Here is a 12,908-nt window from a genome sequence, read left to right as displayed (position 1 = left end):
TACATTTTGCACAGTACAGTGACCCTGTAATTTTCATATTGATTTTAAAGGAAATGGTTTAACATTCCCTGATGGAAAGCTACTACACAAGTCTGAGTCTTTCAAGTTTGAGCAGCGTACTACTGGAATGACGTCAGTAGTTCCATCATATTACCGTACTCCCTACCTGTTTGACTTCAGGGCGTGCTTTAGGTTTGTCCAATGTACACTTCCTGGCAATTTTGACAAAATCCATGACTATCTCACTGGGCCAGTCCGGGCACCTTGGATCACGTAGTCGGTGGACTATTGTGGTTTCGTCCTTGTCTTCCAGACCTTCAACCACTTGCATCTGTAAGATCGAGCCATTGTGAGAACTTCAAAGTGTTGTCATTTTCTATCATTATCCGTCAAGTGACCCACCTCAGTGATCTGTTCCCTTTGCCAGACTCTGAACAGGCCGCCCAAGCCGCCACAACATACTTAACTTAAATCAATACACGTTAGAGGATACGGCACGCAGTCTTCCTTCATCTCATCAAAGTCATTTGTAGGAGAAAATTAAGAGGGAAAGGTCATCCAAAACACAGCATATCTACTGTCAGATTTTACTGACGGACTTTAAGAGCCATAAGCATGTTACGTCAGATGCTTGGAAAGACTGAGCACATCTTAAAGAAGCTACTGAAGTTACTAGATTCTTAGTAGAAATTTGGAAATTCACAATGTCTGACATACGCTGTTTTTCATCACAAAGTTTGAAATTGACATGAAAAACTCCATTCCAGATCTCTGATTTCAGAAGAAATTGAAAAGTAGTTGTCTTTGACTGACAGTTGGAGTACCTGAAACATATGTTGTCTGTGTATTAAGTCCACAAACTCTTTGTATAACCTCAGGCCATCTTTTAGGCAACATTTGAACAGTCAGTAATTGGTGATTTACTTATTTCTATATTTATAATTTCACTTTTGCATGTAGTAATGTAGTGATTTTCTTTGATACTGTAATTAATTCAGCACATTTTCTTTTTTCTTTAATGTAATATTTGTTATTATTATTGTGAGCCATCTTTGCTCACCTTGACTTTCTTACAGGTTATCATGATGGGGTTTGGGCTAGACTATTAAGCTATTTCCCGAACTCCCCATTTACCCTCTAATTTGTTACTTTCTGCCTCTCGATTTCATGTGTTATGTAATCTACCTTTTAAAATTGGGTAAAAAACTAATTACAATATTTCAACAGTAAGCACATCTTTGACGTCATAAATCTACCTCTGTGATCTGCCATTTTCACTTTTGTATATTTAGAAATCCCCGGACTGAAAAAATACCAATCAATTTTCAAGGAAGCATTTTGGGTTCCGTTATAAATCCATACTGTCTTTGAAAATTTCACTATTTCAATGCTTGGTGTTGGATTTGGTCGGTTAAATCCACGCATTCACTAATTTTTTATGGTGGCTATATTTGAGTTTCAACCAGAAAGTATCTACTCATTAAAATCTAGGTTGTGCATTTCTCACCAAAGTTTTAAAACTGTTCCGAGGTCACACTTCAACTTATTGAACAAAAAAAGCAAAAACATACAACTAATGGGGCTGTAGAGATGAATCATTTTGTGGTTTTGGAACGTAAGATTTGCCTTATGGACAAATGAGAGAGCGAAGGAGGACTTACCAGTAACTTGTTTGGTTCCTCTCTGTTTTTTTCAAAGGCCATTTGACCAGTCAGAATTTCATACAATACCTGAAAATAACAGTTATCCTGATATGACAATGGAGCACATATAGTGTTACACATTCACTGATACATGTATTTCACTATCCCTGTATTAACTCTATGAGGAAAAATGACATTTTCGATTTCCGAAAAACTAGGATGGCTAAAGTTTTTCACACTCCAAGACCTTTAAAATGAATCCCCACAAGTGGTAGATCAGAAAAGAATTGTAGCACTTTGAGAGTCTGAATGTCTGCTCCCATGGTGCATGATGGAATACAGTCTATATTGGAAAATTTCTCTTCGAACATTCAGCTAATCATCAGGACACTGAAAAGTATTCAGTGTTAGTAGTACAACATTCATTCTTTAGCTTTGGGTTAATTTTGTTTGAAAAAATGGAGCATTACTGTAACTGTATTTGGTGGGATCTCCTATGTTACATGATGGCGTCATGTCAACAGGCCAAATGCTCTGACAATTCAAGTTGTTGCGATTCCACTTGTCTACTTGAGAAACATTTTTTTACTGACTCAGGCCTTTATCATTATACACAATGCTAAAAAGTTTCAAGTCAGGTTCCCTTTGAGTATCATGCCCTATATTGGTGTACTGTGCAGCACACTGAAATCTCCCTGTATATTCCACTGCCTGACTATTCCACTATATGGCAAATCGAACTGAAAACTATATGCAACAAAACAAAAAAGGCAAGATTTTCTAGCAACACAGAATGTCAGAGAACTCACCACACCAAAGCTAAAGGTGTCAACTTTAGTGGACAGTTTCCAACTCCTAAGGAATTCACTGGGCAGGTAGTTAATGGTGCCGTGTATCGCCTCCGTTTTCAGAACAGTGTAACTCTTGTTATCTTTTGGTCCCTCTCTGGCCAGACCAAAGTCACCAATTTTGGGTTCATTGTGCTTGTCCAGCAGAATGTTGGCACTGAAAAATCACACAAGCAAAAATCATAATACAATATAAGAGAATAGAATTATACATATGGCTTTTCATAGTAAACATTAAGCCAAAAGGAAATGTGAGAGGAAAAACAATTAACAGGTAAGGTTACTTTTGAGATGGTTGTGGACGTCATTGGATATCCCTGATTCTAGGCAACATTCAATGCTCCATCACAAAAAGACAAATTTTAAGTTAGGCACAAAAGAGCCAAAGTGGTTCAAGCAATATCACTTTTACTTTGTTTTGATACTTTTGTTCTTTACCTGACTCTGATTGTAAGATTTGTCTCTAGTGTAATCGACCAGGAATTTCAGAAAGAAGTAACTGCTTTTGGTTTCAGCGACTAAAAATTCTCCGCATGGAGTGAGTTTTTTTCATTTAGAGTAGATTACCTTTTGATATCTCCATGGATCAGGGGTTTATCCATTGCATTGTGCAGGAACTGAATTCCCCGTGCTGACCCCATCGCAATCTTTAACCTTAGCCGCCACTGAATGGTGTTTCTCGTATTCTGTGAAGCACGACAAGAAAGTGTAGTGTCAAAGTCTATGTGAAAACAAGGTACAAGACTGTCTACAGTCCTTCCTGCCTGATCTGACAATAATTGATTACAGTTAATTCATAAAACGACGTGATTCATGTGCACTTTATGTTTTCTTCATATGTGTAGAAGGGAGCACTATGTGCTGTACATGACTGCACACAACTCTTACATTTAATATGCGATGCTGTTCCAACGCATAATTAGGACTTGAATAGGTCATACTTAGTACTTCTGATTGTAAAAATGCAAACATATTCACACACCATATAACAACTGGTTGCCCTGATGATGGCTAGTCAATTTTTTATAGATGCATGGTTGGGCTTCAGAACAGATTGGGTACAATAGAGCTTTAGGAGAGAAGGGTATAAGACATAGCGTTGTTGCTTTTACATGTATGATGTCTCTAACTTTTGACACCCAACCCACTTGTGACTGTGGCCGAGTTTAATCACACTGATCGGCCTCACTGATTAAAATGAGCGGAATCAAAAGTTGAATTCAACTAAGAGATATTTGAGTGTGAGTCTTTGCAGACTACAGGCCTCCTACATCAGATGCTGATGTGAAATACTCATGTCAAACAAATATGTGTGAAAAAATATGATAAAAACTAAACATATGACATAAAATGTACATATGCCACAGAACATATATGATGTGAAATAAATATTATATTACATCTATCAACATATATTTATAGAGACGGTAGTGAAATGAAGGAAAAACGGGAAGAGAAAATAAAAAAAAACAGGAAAGTTAAAAAAAAGGGACTTTTAGCAATGCCTGATTAAACTTTATGGTCAAAACAATAAATATGAAAGCAAGGATCTGTCACCATAGCAGTTGTTGTAGTTTGAGAGTCTAAATGTTACACAACAGTTGTGGTTAATACATACTAAAACATGACTAAAACATCTTCATTCATAGAAATGTGTTTCATTAGATGTGTATCCTTACAAAAACCATCTGAATATAAGAAATTATTTTTTTATTTTCACTGTGTTCTGTGTCCTCCTGAGTTGGTGTAATTTTGACTTTACGTACTGCAGTTTTTGAAATATTTACAAAGGGTGGGGAGGGTATGCATCTACTTTTGTACCAACCTTGCCACAAAGTTTATCTTGAAGTGATCCATTATGCATGAACTCGTACACCAGACACGGTTCCGGACCATCCAGGGAGTAAAAACACAGTGGTACTATGTTGGTGTGGCGAAACCTGTAAACAAACATAGAATAAACAGGTGATTTAGATTCTGTTTTTAATGACCTGAATGATAGTGGAGATTTTTCAATCAGACAGGCTACAAAACAAAACTGTTACGGTGCTCTGATATAACCAGAGAAATCAGTAATGATATTTTCAATTTCACAGAGTTAGGACGCAAAAGGAAGTGTTTATATTGATAAAAAGATGGGGGTTCTTTAATAACGAACTGACATACGCAAAACTGAAGCACACAGGGTCCATAAGGAGAATTTTTATAAATTAGCACAGGACTAGGGGTTCCAGTTGCTTCAGAGCTATGATAGGGCCCCCTAAGAAGGCTTGCTTAAGACAAGAATAACAGCTCCACTGTATGTTTACAACCAAAATATAAATGCTGGAAAATGTATCAAAAATGTAAAACACTAGAAAATGCATCAAAACTTCAGTCAACAGAGCTACTTCATATATGGTAATAAATGCAAGCAAAGTGTTCCGTCCTAATAGCAAACAACATCATAAAAGTATACTTACTTCAAAAGTGCTACAATTTCATTGACTTGGTACTTTCTGGCTATTTTCTCAGCTTCAAAATCTGATTGTTCATTCTGTAATTACAAAGAAAGAAGGAAATTTCATGAAACAAATTCTAGAATATTATCTCAACATTGTGTTTTCATTTGATTTCATACTATCTTCTGCACTGACATTGTACGTTCAACGAAACCTATCACACCATGTCAACATGACAACACATCCTGATTGATAAATCATCTTGTTTATTTTGTTGATTGGATATTCACATCCAATTTATCAGACTGGTGACATCTGTTTACAGGTTTACCGTGACTGAAACAAATTGTGGATTTTCAAAGCGATTGCTTTCAGTTCCACATAAAGGGGTCACGACCTTTTTGTTTTCTACAATATGTACATGTAAAGAATAAAAGTATGGTGACACAGTTTTTCGCATTTTCAACGCAAAGGCAGAACCCAATGCTGAGAAACAAATCATGTCCCTAAAAGATCATTATAAAAGATAAGTGGATAATTCAACGACAAGCTTGCATATGTTGCAGGAATATATCTATGTGTCCTTTGTTTAGAATAGGACATCTCCAAATATGAGGACTTACACAAAATATGAGCATTTAAATTACCCTATTTTGAAAAGAATAAACTCTGACCCTGTGACCTCATTCAGACTGTTGAAACAAATCAAAAACACAGAAGTCTTTGCACTGAATTATATATTTACCATGTATTTCTAGTTTCATTTGGAATCACGACAGGGGGAATGCACCTTTACATTGAAAGTTTGGACAAGGTTTCATTTCACTCCACAGCACAGAAACACCAAGTTGAATGATCTGTACACCCTTTCACAAAACCATTATTTATCTTTCCTCTTCAATTTTAACGAGTCCACCCCCTTCAGTTTCAGTTAGAATGTGGTTGGGAATAAGTTATGTAGATGAAAATCAAAGGCACAGAAAGAGGTCACCAATATCATGACACAACAGCACTCAATCAAGAAAGTATTTAATGCTGGATGTCGTGTCTTGCAAATCAATAGGAAATTGTCATCAAAATAGTTCCGTCACAACACCATTAACAGCCCACTATTTCAAGCAGCTATACAAAAGTTAGATTATGGTTGACTGCACCTTAGGGGCTGGTATTCAGACTCATATTTTTGACAATACTTTTCTGGTCTATCATTTGCGTCAGCAAATTTTGAAACTCTTGGAGAAATTGGGGTTCTAAGCATAATGTTTTCATGAAAACATATAACTTTAATATTTCCTCACTGAGTTAATACAAACAGTGGCAATTTCTAATTTCAAATATTGGCATCCTAAAGGTATTTTGTTTCTATAGTACAAATATTTGCACTGTAATCCAAATCTATTCTTGAGTTTGAAAGGGGATGATTTCAAATTTCTTTTTGGAAAGAAATTGGAGGTGACTACCACCTTGATAGCAGGGGTTATACAATGTACTATTTGGATCAGTACACAATGGTCAAGGAATTTTGTTCACATTTTTGGATTACATTGGTACAAAGATATCAGTATGCTTTGCAACAATATTCACGCATAACTCTGTGAATATACCGTTTTCATCGAATGGTTTTGAACATACACCCTTGGAATATGGTCACTCAAGGATCGAGTTCAACTACAAGTTAATTTTTAAATTTTGTAAATGTACATGTTCTCTCACAGGTCGATTAGGCATTATATTTGTGATGATTTTTCATATTATTATCATAAAAATAGTTATGAATTATAATAAATTATTAATATGAATGTTACAGAATATTAAAACTTTTTTACACACAATGTCGTCTACTTTGTGTAAATGCCGTCTGGAAACTCCATTGTTTTGATAATTTACACAGTGTAGTAACTCTTGCTGTAGACTGAACCTGGGCAATGGTGTCATTTGTATATTTTGGCATAGATTGTGAAACTATATGAGGGTTTCCAGAGGGTTGTTCTCATAAGCATATTACAATGTGTAAAATATGATTTTATTAATCATAATCATAATTTATTAATAATCATAATTATCAAAAATGATGGAGTTTACAGACGGCATTTACAAAAAGTAGACGACATTGTGTGTAAAAAAGTTTTAATATTCTGTAACATTCATATTAATAATTTATTAATATTCATAACTATTTTTTATGATAATAATATGAAAAATCATCACAAATATAATGCCTAATCGACCTGTGGTTCTCTATGTATATAGTACAGAAACTTGCAAATTTTTGGTTCTACGAAATGAGCATTAAAACAAGTACTATTAGTTCAGGGTGAATCAGTCTGATTTTGCTAGTGAGAGACTCACTGATCAACAGAACTGCTGAGATGTTAGGTTATGAAGGGGTCATGTACAAAGCCAATTCACAGGGGGACATTGGTCAAATCTCAAATCACATAATATTGTTCACGAAGTATTGTATTGGGAAGAAAAATACCAGAATTCAAAAAAGTTGGAGTTCAGTCTTTGAATTGAGTTGTAATTGTAGAATTTGATAAATGATTCAACTCAGATTGATAAAGATTATACACAGTCTGTGCTATGTACGGTGACAACAATTCCTATACACGCAGAGAGAGACTCTCTCTCTCTTTCCTCTCTCTCTCTCTCTCTCTCTCTCTCTCTCTTTCTCTCTGGAAAATGCATTTGTAACAAAATAAAGGGAAAAGAAAAATAATTTGGAAAACACAGGTAGGTATGTTGGTATTTTACAGAGGAAATTTATTAGTACCTTGTTGGGAAATTCTCTCCAAATATTTGGGCAGCAGATACAGATAACAATTCTTATCAGTTGTGCTGACAGTGTCTGTGTCTCAAATATTTTGGAGCACTCTGACAATGGAAAGGCCCTTCAAAAAGTAGCTTCGTCCTTGGACAACAAAGAGCCCCGACTTATCTCAGGCACGACTAAACTAGGATCCAGGAAACCCCCTATGTATATTGTACTTTTCTAAAATGAAGGGTACCCTTAAGTATATGCTTTTTGCCCTCATATCAGGGGACTCCCAAAGTGTTTCATTGTTAGTGAATTCCTAGTGGATGGGGAGACCCCCCTTCAAAAACCGGAGATGGCTTTTCCATATCATGGTATATACACTCAAGTCAGTTATTTTAACGACACATTTTACAGTAATTCCATATTGTATATACTATCCCACATAGACTTCAAGTGTATTTCACCACATACATGAAAGGAGGGAAGGAAGACTGAAAGACAGGTCGGAAGACAAAATATGATCACCAAGGAGATTTTGTGATACTGATACTATTATCCAATCCAGTAGTTAAAGATTGACTTGCATCCTGTGATTGGTTGAAATTGCTGTAAGCTACATGTATATATTGACAGCACAGCTTCCATGGATCTTACAGCAATTGCGTTCTCATACACAATCAGCAAACAGTTGGTAGTTGATTTGTCAGAGTTTGAGAGCCAACTAGACTAATTCAATGTCAATAATAGTCCAGCAAGATGGTTTTTGCCTTTTTTTTCAAATTTTTTTCTTCATAAAATTGTTTCACCTTATGTGTTTTATAAATAAAGAGGTACACAATATATTGGATGAAAAATATAATGTTATAGTTACCCAACTTCCATTCAATTCAATTTATAGAAAATACTGACTTTAGCCAAAACTTGATATTTAAATAAAATCCAAAATTGTGTTGTTGATGCAAGTATAGTTTTTTAAGTTCATATCCATTTAAGGTAAAGGGCGACGAATTCGGACGCGCACACGCTTTAGAACGTTTCTGCGCAGATTTAACTCAAGCCTGTCGCAAATGGGTTACTTTGTAGCGCATGTATTTAACATCACCTGTCATTGTTGAAATTGCGCTTTTACCTAATTTTTTGACCCAGTCTCTTAGAAATACATGTGATCTATAACCTTGTCATATTTTGACCCCCTAGGATGCTGGTATTTATTCAATATGAGCGAAAAATTAACATTTCTCTCCCATTTACATGGCGCATATTACCCATTCACCTGGAGATATTGTAAAAAGTAGCATGGTGACACCCTTTTATTAAAAGTGTAAACTAAATGGTATTATGTCAGGATTTTATTCGCCAAGTTTGGTCAAAATGACACCGTTCAAAGCGACAGGAAGAAAGTTCGAAAATTATGTAGTGATATAATATCGATATCGTCATTTTGTAATCGATACTTATGTATAAATTTCTTCACAAACATCATGAAAACTATACATTCGATATATATGGATATTAAATCTTTGTATTTATTAAAATTAACTCATTTGCTAAGCTTTTTATAATTGCTTTCTTTAGTTTAAGTGAATTATATCATTTTATTATTTCTAACGACGCCATTTTAACGTCCGTTTCCATGGAAACGAGCATGGTGACCCCCATTTTTTATTTTATTTTTGCAATTGCACAACTTCCAAGAATATTTGTGCAAAGTTTCAAGAAAATGACACCACAACTTAATTTTGACGTAATTCGTAGTACTTCACCTTAAGCAAAACATTACGAGAGTTTCCTATGATATCTTCATTACTTTTAAATAAAAAAAATATTCAAAACATGGGCTGCTCCAGAGAATTCTGGCATAGTCCTAGAAGAATTTTCTTCATTTAAGACAAATGTCCAAATCATCTTTTTCACTGGCAGAATTACTGTGCCCTCAATCTAATTACAAAAAACAACCCATTGCTGGCAATCCTCGGACTGAGTTGACAAATGAGGAGGGATTGATACAGAAAGCAAAGAAAATCATAGCACAGATTGAACACCCTTTACCTGTAGCAGTCTCTTCACAGCGAATGGAGTCTCATTCAGAATGGCCTTGTACACGATTCCGAAAGCACCTTCTCCTAGCTTGTTGGCATGGTCAAAGTCATTCGTGCCGCTCACAATCTCCTTGTACTTCTTGTGGTTCATGGTGGTCAGTGCATACATCTGCATACGTTGCTTCTTCTCTGAAAATATGACCAACACAAACAAAAATGTCACATTCCTCAGAAGGAACAAATCTAACGCCTCCAGTCTGTCGAAAAAGTTCAAATAATTCACTCTGCGCAGATAAAAATAAACACTGTAACTTTTTATATTCAAATTTTCACCCCTTTTCAAAGCCACTTGATGATCTTCAACAAAACAAACTTGCACACTACTTTTTGTTTCATTTTCACTTCTGTTGCCCTTCTGAAGAGATTTCTTCCTGAGATACAAATGTAGTGTTCATTTATTTCTAGAAACGAACCAAGTTAACAGAAATGCTGTGATCGGCTAGGAATGTATCAGCCAACTTCACAGATTGAAGTTGAACAGAAACGTTTTATGCAGGGATCAAGTAACTGAAATTTTGAAATTGCTGTGAGGCAAAAAATTTTGATGTCCAATGCACAGGTTTTCCTGCAATTAAACATGTCCATCCTTTTTTTTTTACTATATTTCAACAGCTGTTGACCCTACTGTGAACTGTAATTTGTTTTTTAGAATATTGCTCTCTGCTGACAGAGTAATGGTAACCTAGTCATGCCACTTCCCCTTTTTTCCCTCTCTCTCTCTCTGTGTTTCCAGGTAATTGAAGACTGAGGCTTTCAAAAGTCATAAATGAACTTTGACACACCATGCGAAGAGACAGTCATGAACTAGTAATGTCACTGTCAACTGTGAATGAAAGTCCACTACAATTCTTAAATTGTGACTTGTCAAAATTTGCAATTTTGAGTTTTTTTGTGTCTATCAAGAAAAATTTGCTTGAACTGCTAACGCCAACTGCTTGGTGACGTTGGTTTGCATAGAAAATCTTATCTCACACTGTAATCAGTGTTATCATCAGATTACAATATCCAACACTTAACCTGATTGTCGATGGCTTGGTGGATTTGGTTTAGACAGCTTAGTACCCTTTATACGGACTTGTACAGAAAATTTATGGATAAAATTTTACACATCTTCTGCCATTTCATCTTTTTTTTAACTTTTACCATCTTACAAAGTTGCAACTTATATCAATGCAACTGATCTATGTTATTGAACGAAAATTTTCAAGAAAAAAAGATGTTCAATAGATATTTTTAAATAAGGAAAGCATTTTGCAGAGATAAATTACGTTCTTTTTTTGTAACTTTCTGCACTTTACCTTGAGGAGTTAGTTCCTTTGTTTCTTTCATATTTTGGGACTCAAACTTTTCCAGCAAGTCACTGTCGATTGAGCCTTCAATGAGATACTCCTGGTACTCGGAAACTTTGGAAGTGGTGTTCCCAAACGTACCGGTGGAGAGATTACACGAGGTGGTAGACACACTGCCGAAGGACGATGCCTGTTTCTGGCCCTTGGAGTCAAAGTTGACACTCTCTGTGTTGATCGGGAGAGGAGAACTCTGCGATGCCTTGTGAGTTGACTTGCGATGATCCTTGAAAGTGGAGTGGTTCAGACAGGACGACGACGGTTGGGAGAGATGATAATCTGACGGTGACAGAGCCGATGTCTGAGACTCACACGGTGAACATCGGCCGCATGTGCACTCTAGTGGTGGTGGCTCTGGTACAGGTAATTCTGAAATGACACCAGGTGTGCAGTGTCCTTTTTAAAAAGAGCCTTTTCCCGCTCATCCCTCTGAAAAACTGGAATGACTCACATCCATTTCATGCAGGCGGACTTCTAAAACTGAAACTACCTGTGGGCTGCTAAAGTCAATGCCCGGACGTTGATTTTGGTCTGAACTCAAATTGGCGTAGGGTTTTTCAATATGAGTGTCTGCACTCATAACAAGTAATATTGCTGTGTTATATCAGACTGGTTATATAATTGTTGCTGAGAAGTCAGTAAAAATATACTACCCCTTTCTGAGAATATGAAACGAGACTAGGGTATTGTAAAAAAAAAGCCATTAGCAGTAACTCTAAAATGATTCTGTATTACCAATGATATCAAGGCAGGCATGGTTTACAAAACATAAATGTAATGTCAACTTGCAATACATGCACAAATGTAGAAGAGATGGTCTTGCAACTTCATGACTTTAACAAAAAATATGAAAATCAAAAGTTTGCCTGGAAAATTGGAATGTTATGACAGCAAAGGTAAATACAGCTATTTGAAAACCTAGTGAGTGAGGTCGTGTTGGCGGCATTATATGCACATCAATAAAAATGCTGTTTCTACTTCTGCAATGGTAAATCATTAGCTAATCTGGGAACTAATATTGCCGTGGCACGACCTACACTTGGATTGGTAGTTCCCCTATGAAAGGGAGGTCACGATTGTGATAATTCCTGAATACAGTAGAGTAAAAAACTAGACAGAGAATTAACTTATGAAAAGCTGGAGGACTGATAGTAGAATTAACTGTGATTTGAACTTGCACGGAATGGTACTTCACTATTGTGTTGTTGACCACACAAACTTTTCCCTTGGAAAGTTTCTGTAGTATGAACTTGTGGGCAGCTTTTTCTTTGCTTGTAATACCAGCACTTTACTGCCCAGAGGTGCACAGGCCCACCTAGTTGTTCAAGTTAAAAAAAATGTACCTCAAAGACAGACAGAATAGGTAAAATAGAGAAACAGAAATGACCTACTGTCTGGATCAATTCCTCGTGTATCTACAAACGGTTGCAAGGAGTGCTGCATGGAATTCTGTCGCTGCAGTTGGCAAGCACTGAGTGAAGCCGGTCTGACGTCTGGAACTGCCGCTGCCTCCGCATTAGCCGCTTCATCGGATGGTGACTGGACGTTCTGCAGCAGCGAATGGTAGCTGACATCCACTGAAGACAAATTCATGGAAGAGTGTTACACCACTGGCACGGATTAGTAGTCTCTCTACTTATAAACTCAAAAACAAAAAAATTAGCTTCAAAGATGACTTGATTTTTCTGAAGAGCTCAGCATTTATACCATTAGTGTATCAGCTAACCATGTAACTATTGTTTGAATTCACAGATCGCAAATTGCCTTACACTT

General features: G+C 36.3%; 1 protein-coding gene across 2 annotated transcripts in view; it reads right to left on the bottom strand.

Annotated features, from left to right (window-relative positions):
- LOC139135400 (uncharacterized) overlaps positions 1-12,908 on the bottom strand; it is a 35,721-nt gene that overhangs the window by 5,622 nt on the left and 17,191 nt on the right. For both annotated transcript variants that reach the window (XM_070702773.1, XM_070702774.1), the window contains 9 exons: positions 12,527-12,712; positions 11,088-11,504; positions 9,740-9,918; positions 4,954-5,027; positions 4,317-4,431; positions 3,059-3,177; positions 2,453-2,648; positions 1,662-1,730; positions 167-331 (listed from right to left, as the gene is read on the bottom strand). In XM_070702773.1, the coding sequence (XP_070558874.1) occupies positions 167-331; positions 1,662-1,730; positions 2,453-2,648; positions 3,059-3,177; positions 4,317-4,431; positions 4,954-5,027; positions 9,740-9,918; positions 11,088-11,504; positions 12,527-12,712 (1,520 nt within the window). The remainder of the gene's footprint in view (positions 1-166; positions 332-1,661; positions 1,731-2,452; positions 2,649-3,058; positions 3,178-4,316; positions 4,432-4,953; positions 5,028-9,739; positions 9,919-11,087; positions 11,505-12,526; positions 12,713-12,908) is intronic.

The sequence above is a fragment of the Ptychodera flava genome, chromosome 6 (genome assembly GCF_041260155.1).
Source record: "Ptychodera flava strain L36383 chromosome 6, AS_Pfla_20210202, whole genome shotgun sequence".
In the NCBI taxonomy this organism is placed as follows: Eukaryota; Metazoa; Hemichordata; class Enteropneusta; family Ptychoderidae; genus Ptychodera; species Ptychodera flava.
The sequence above is the reverse complement of the archived record's forward strand: the minus strand, read 5'-3'. Positions and strand labels throughout refer to the sequence as shown.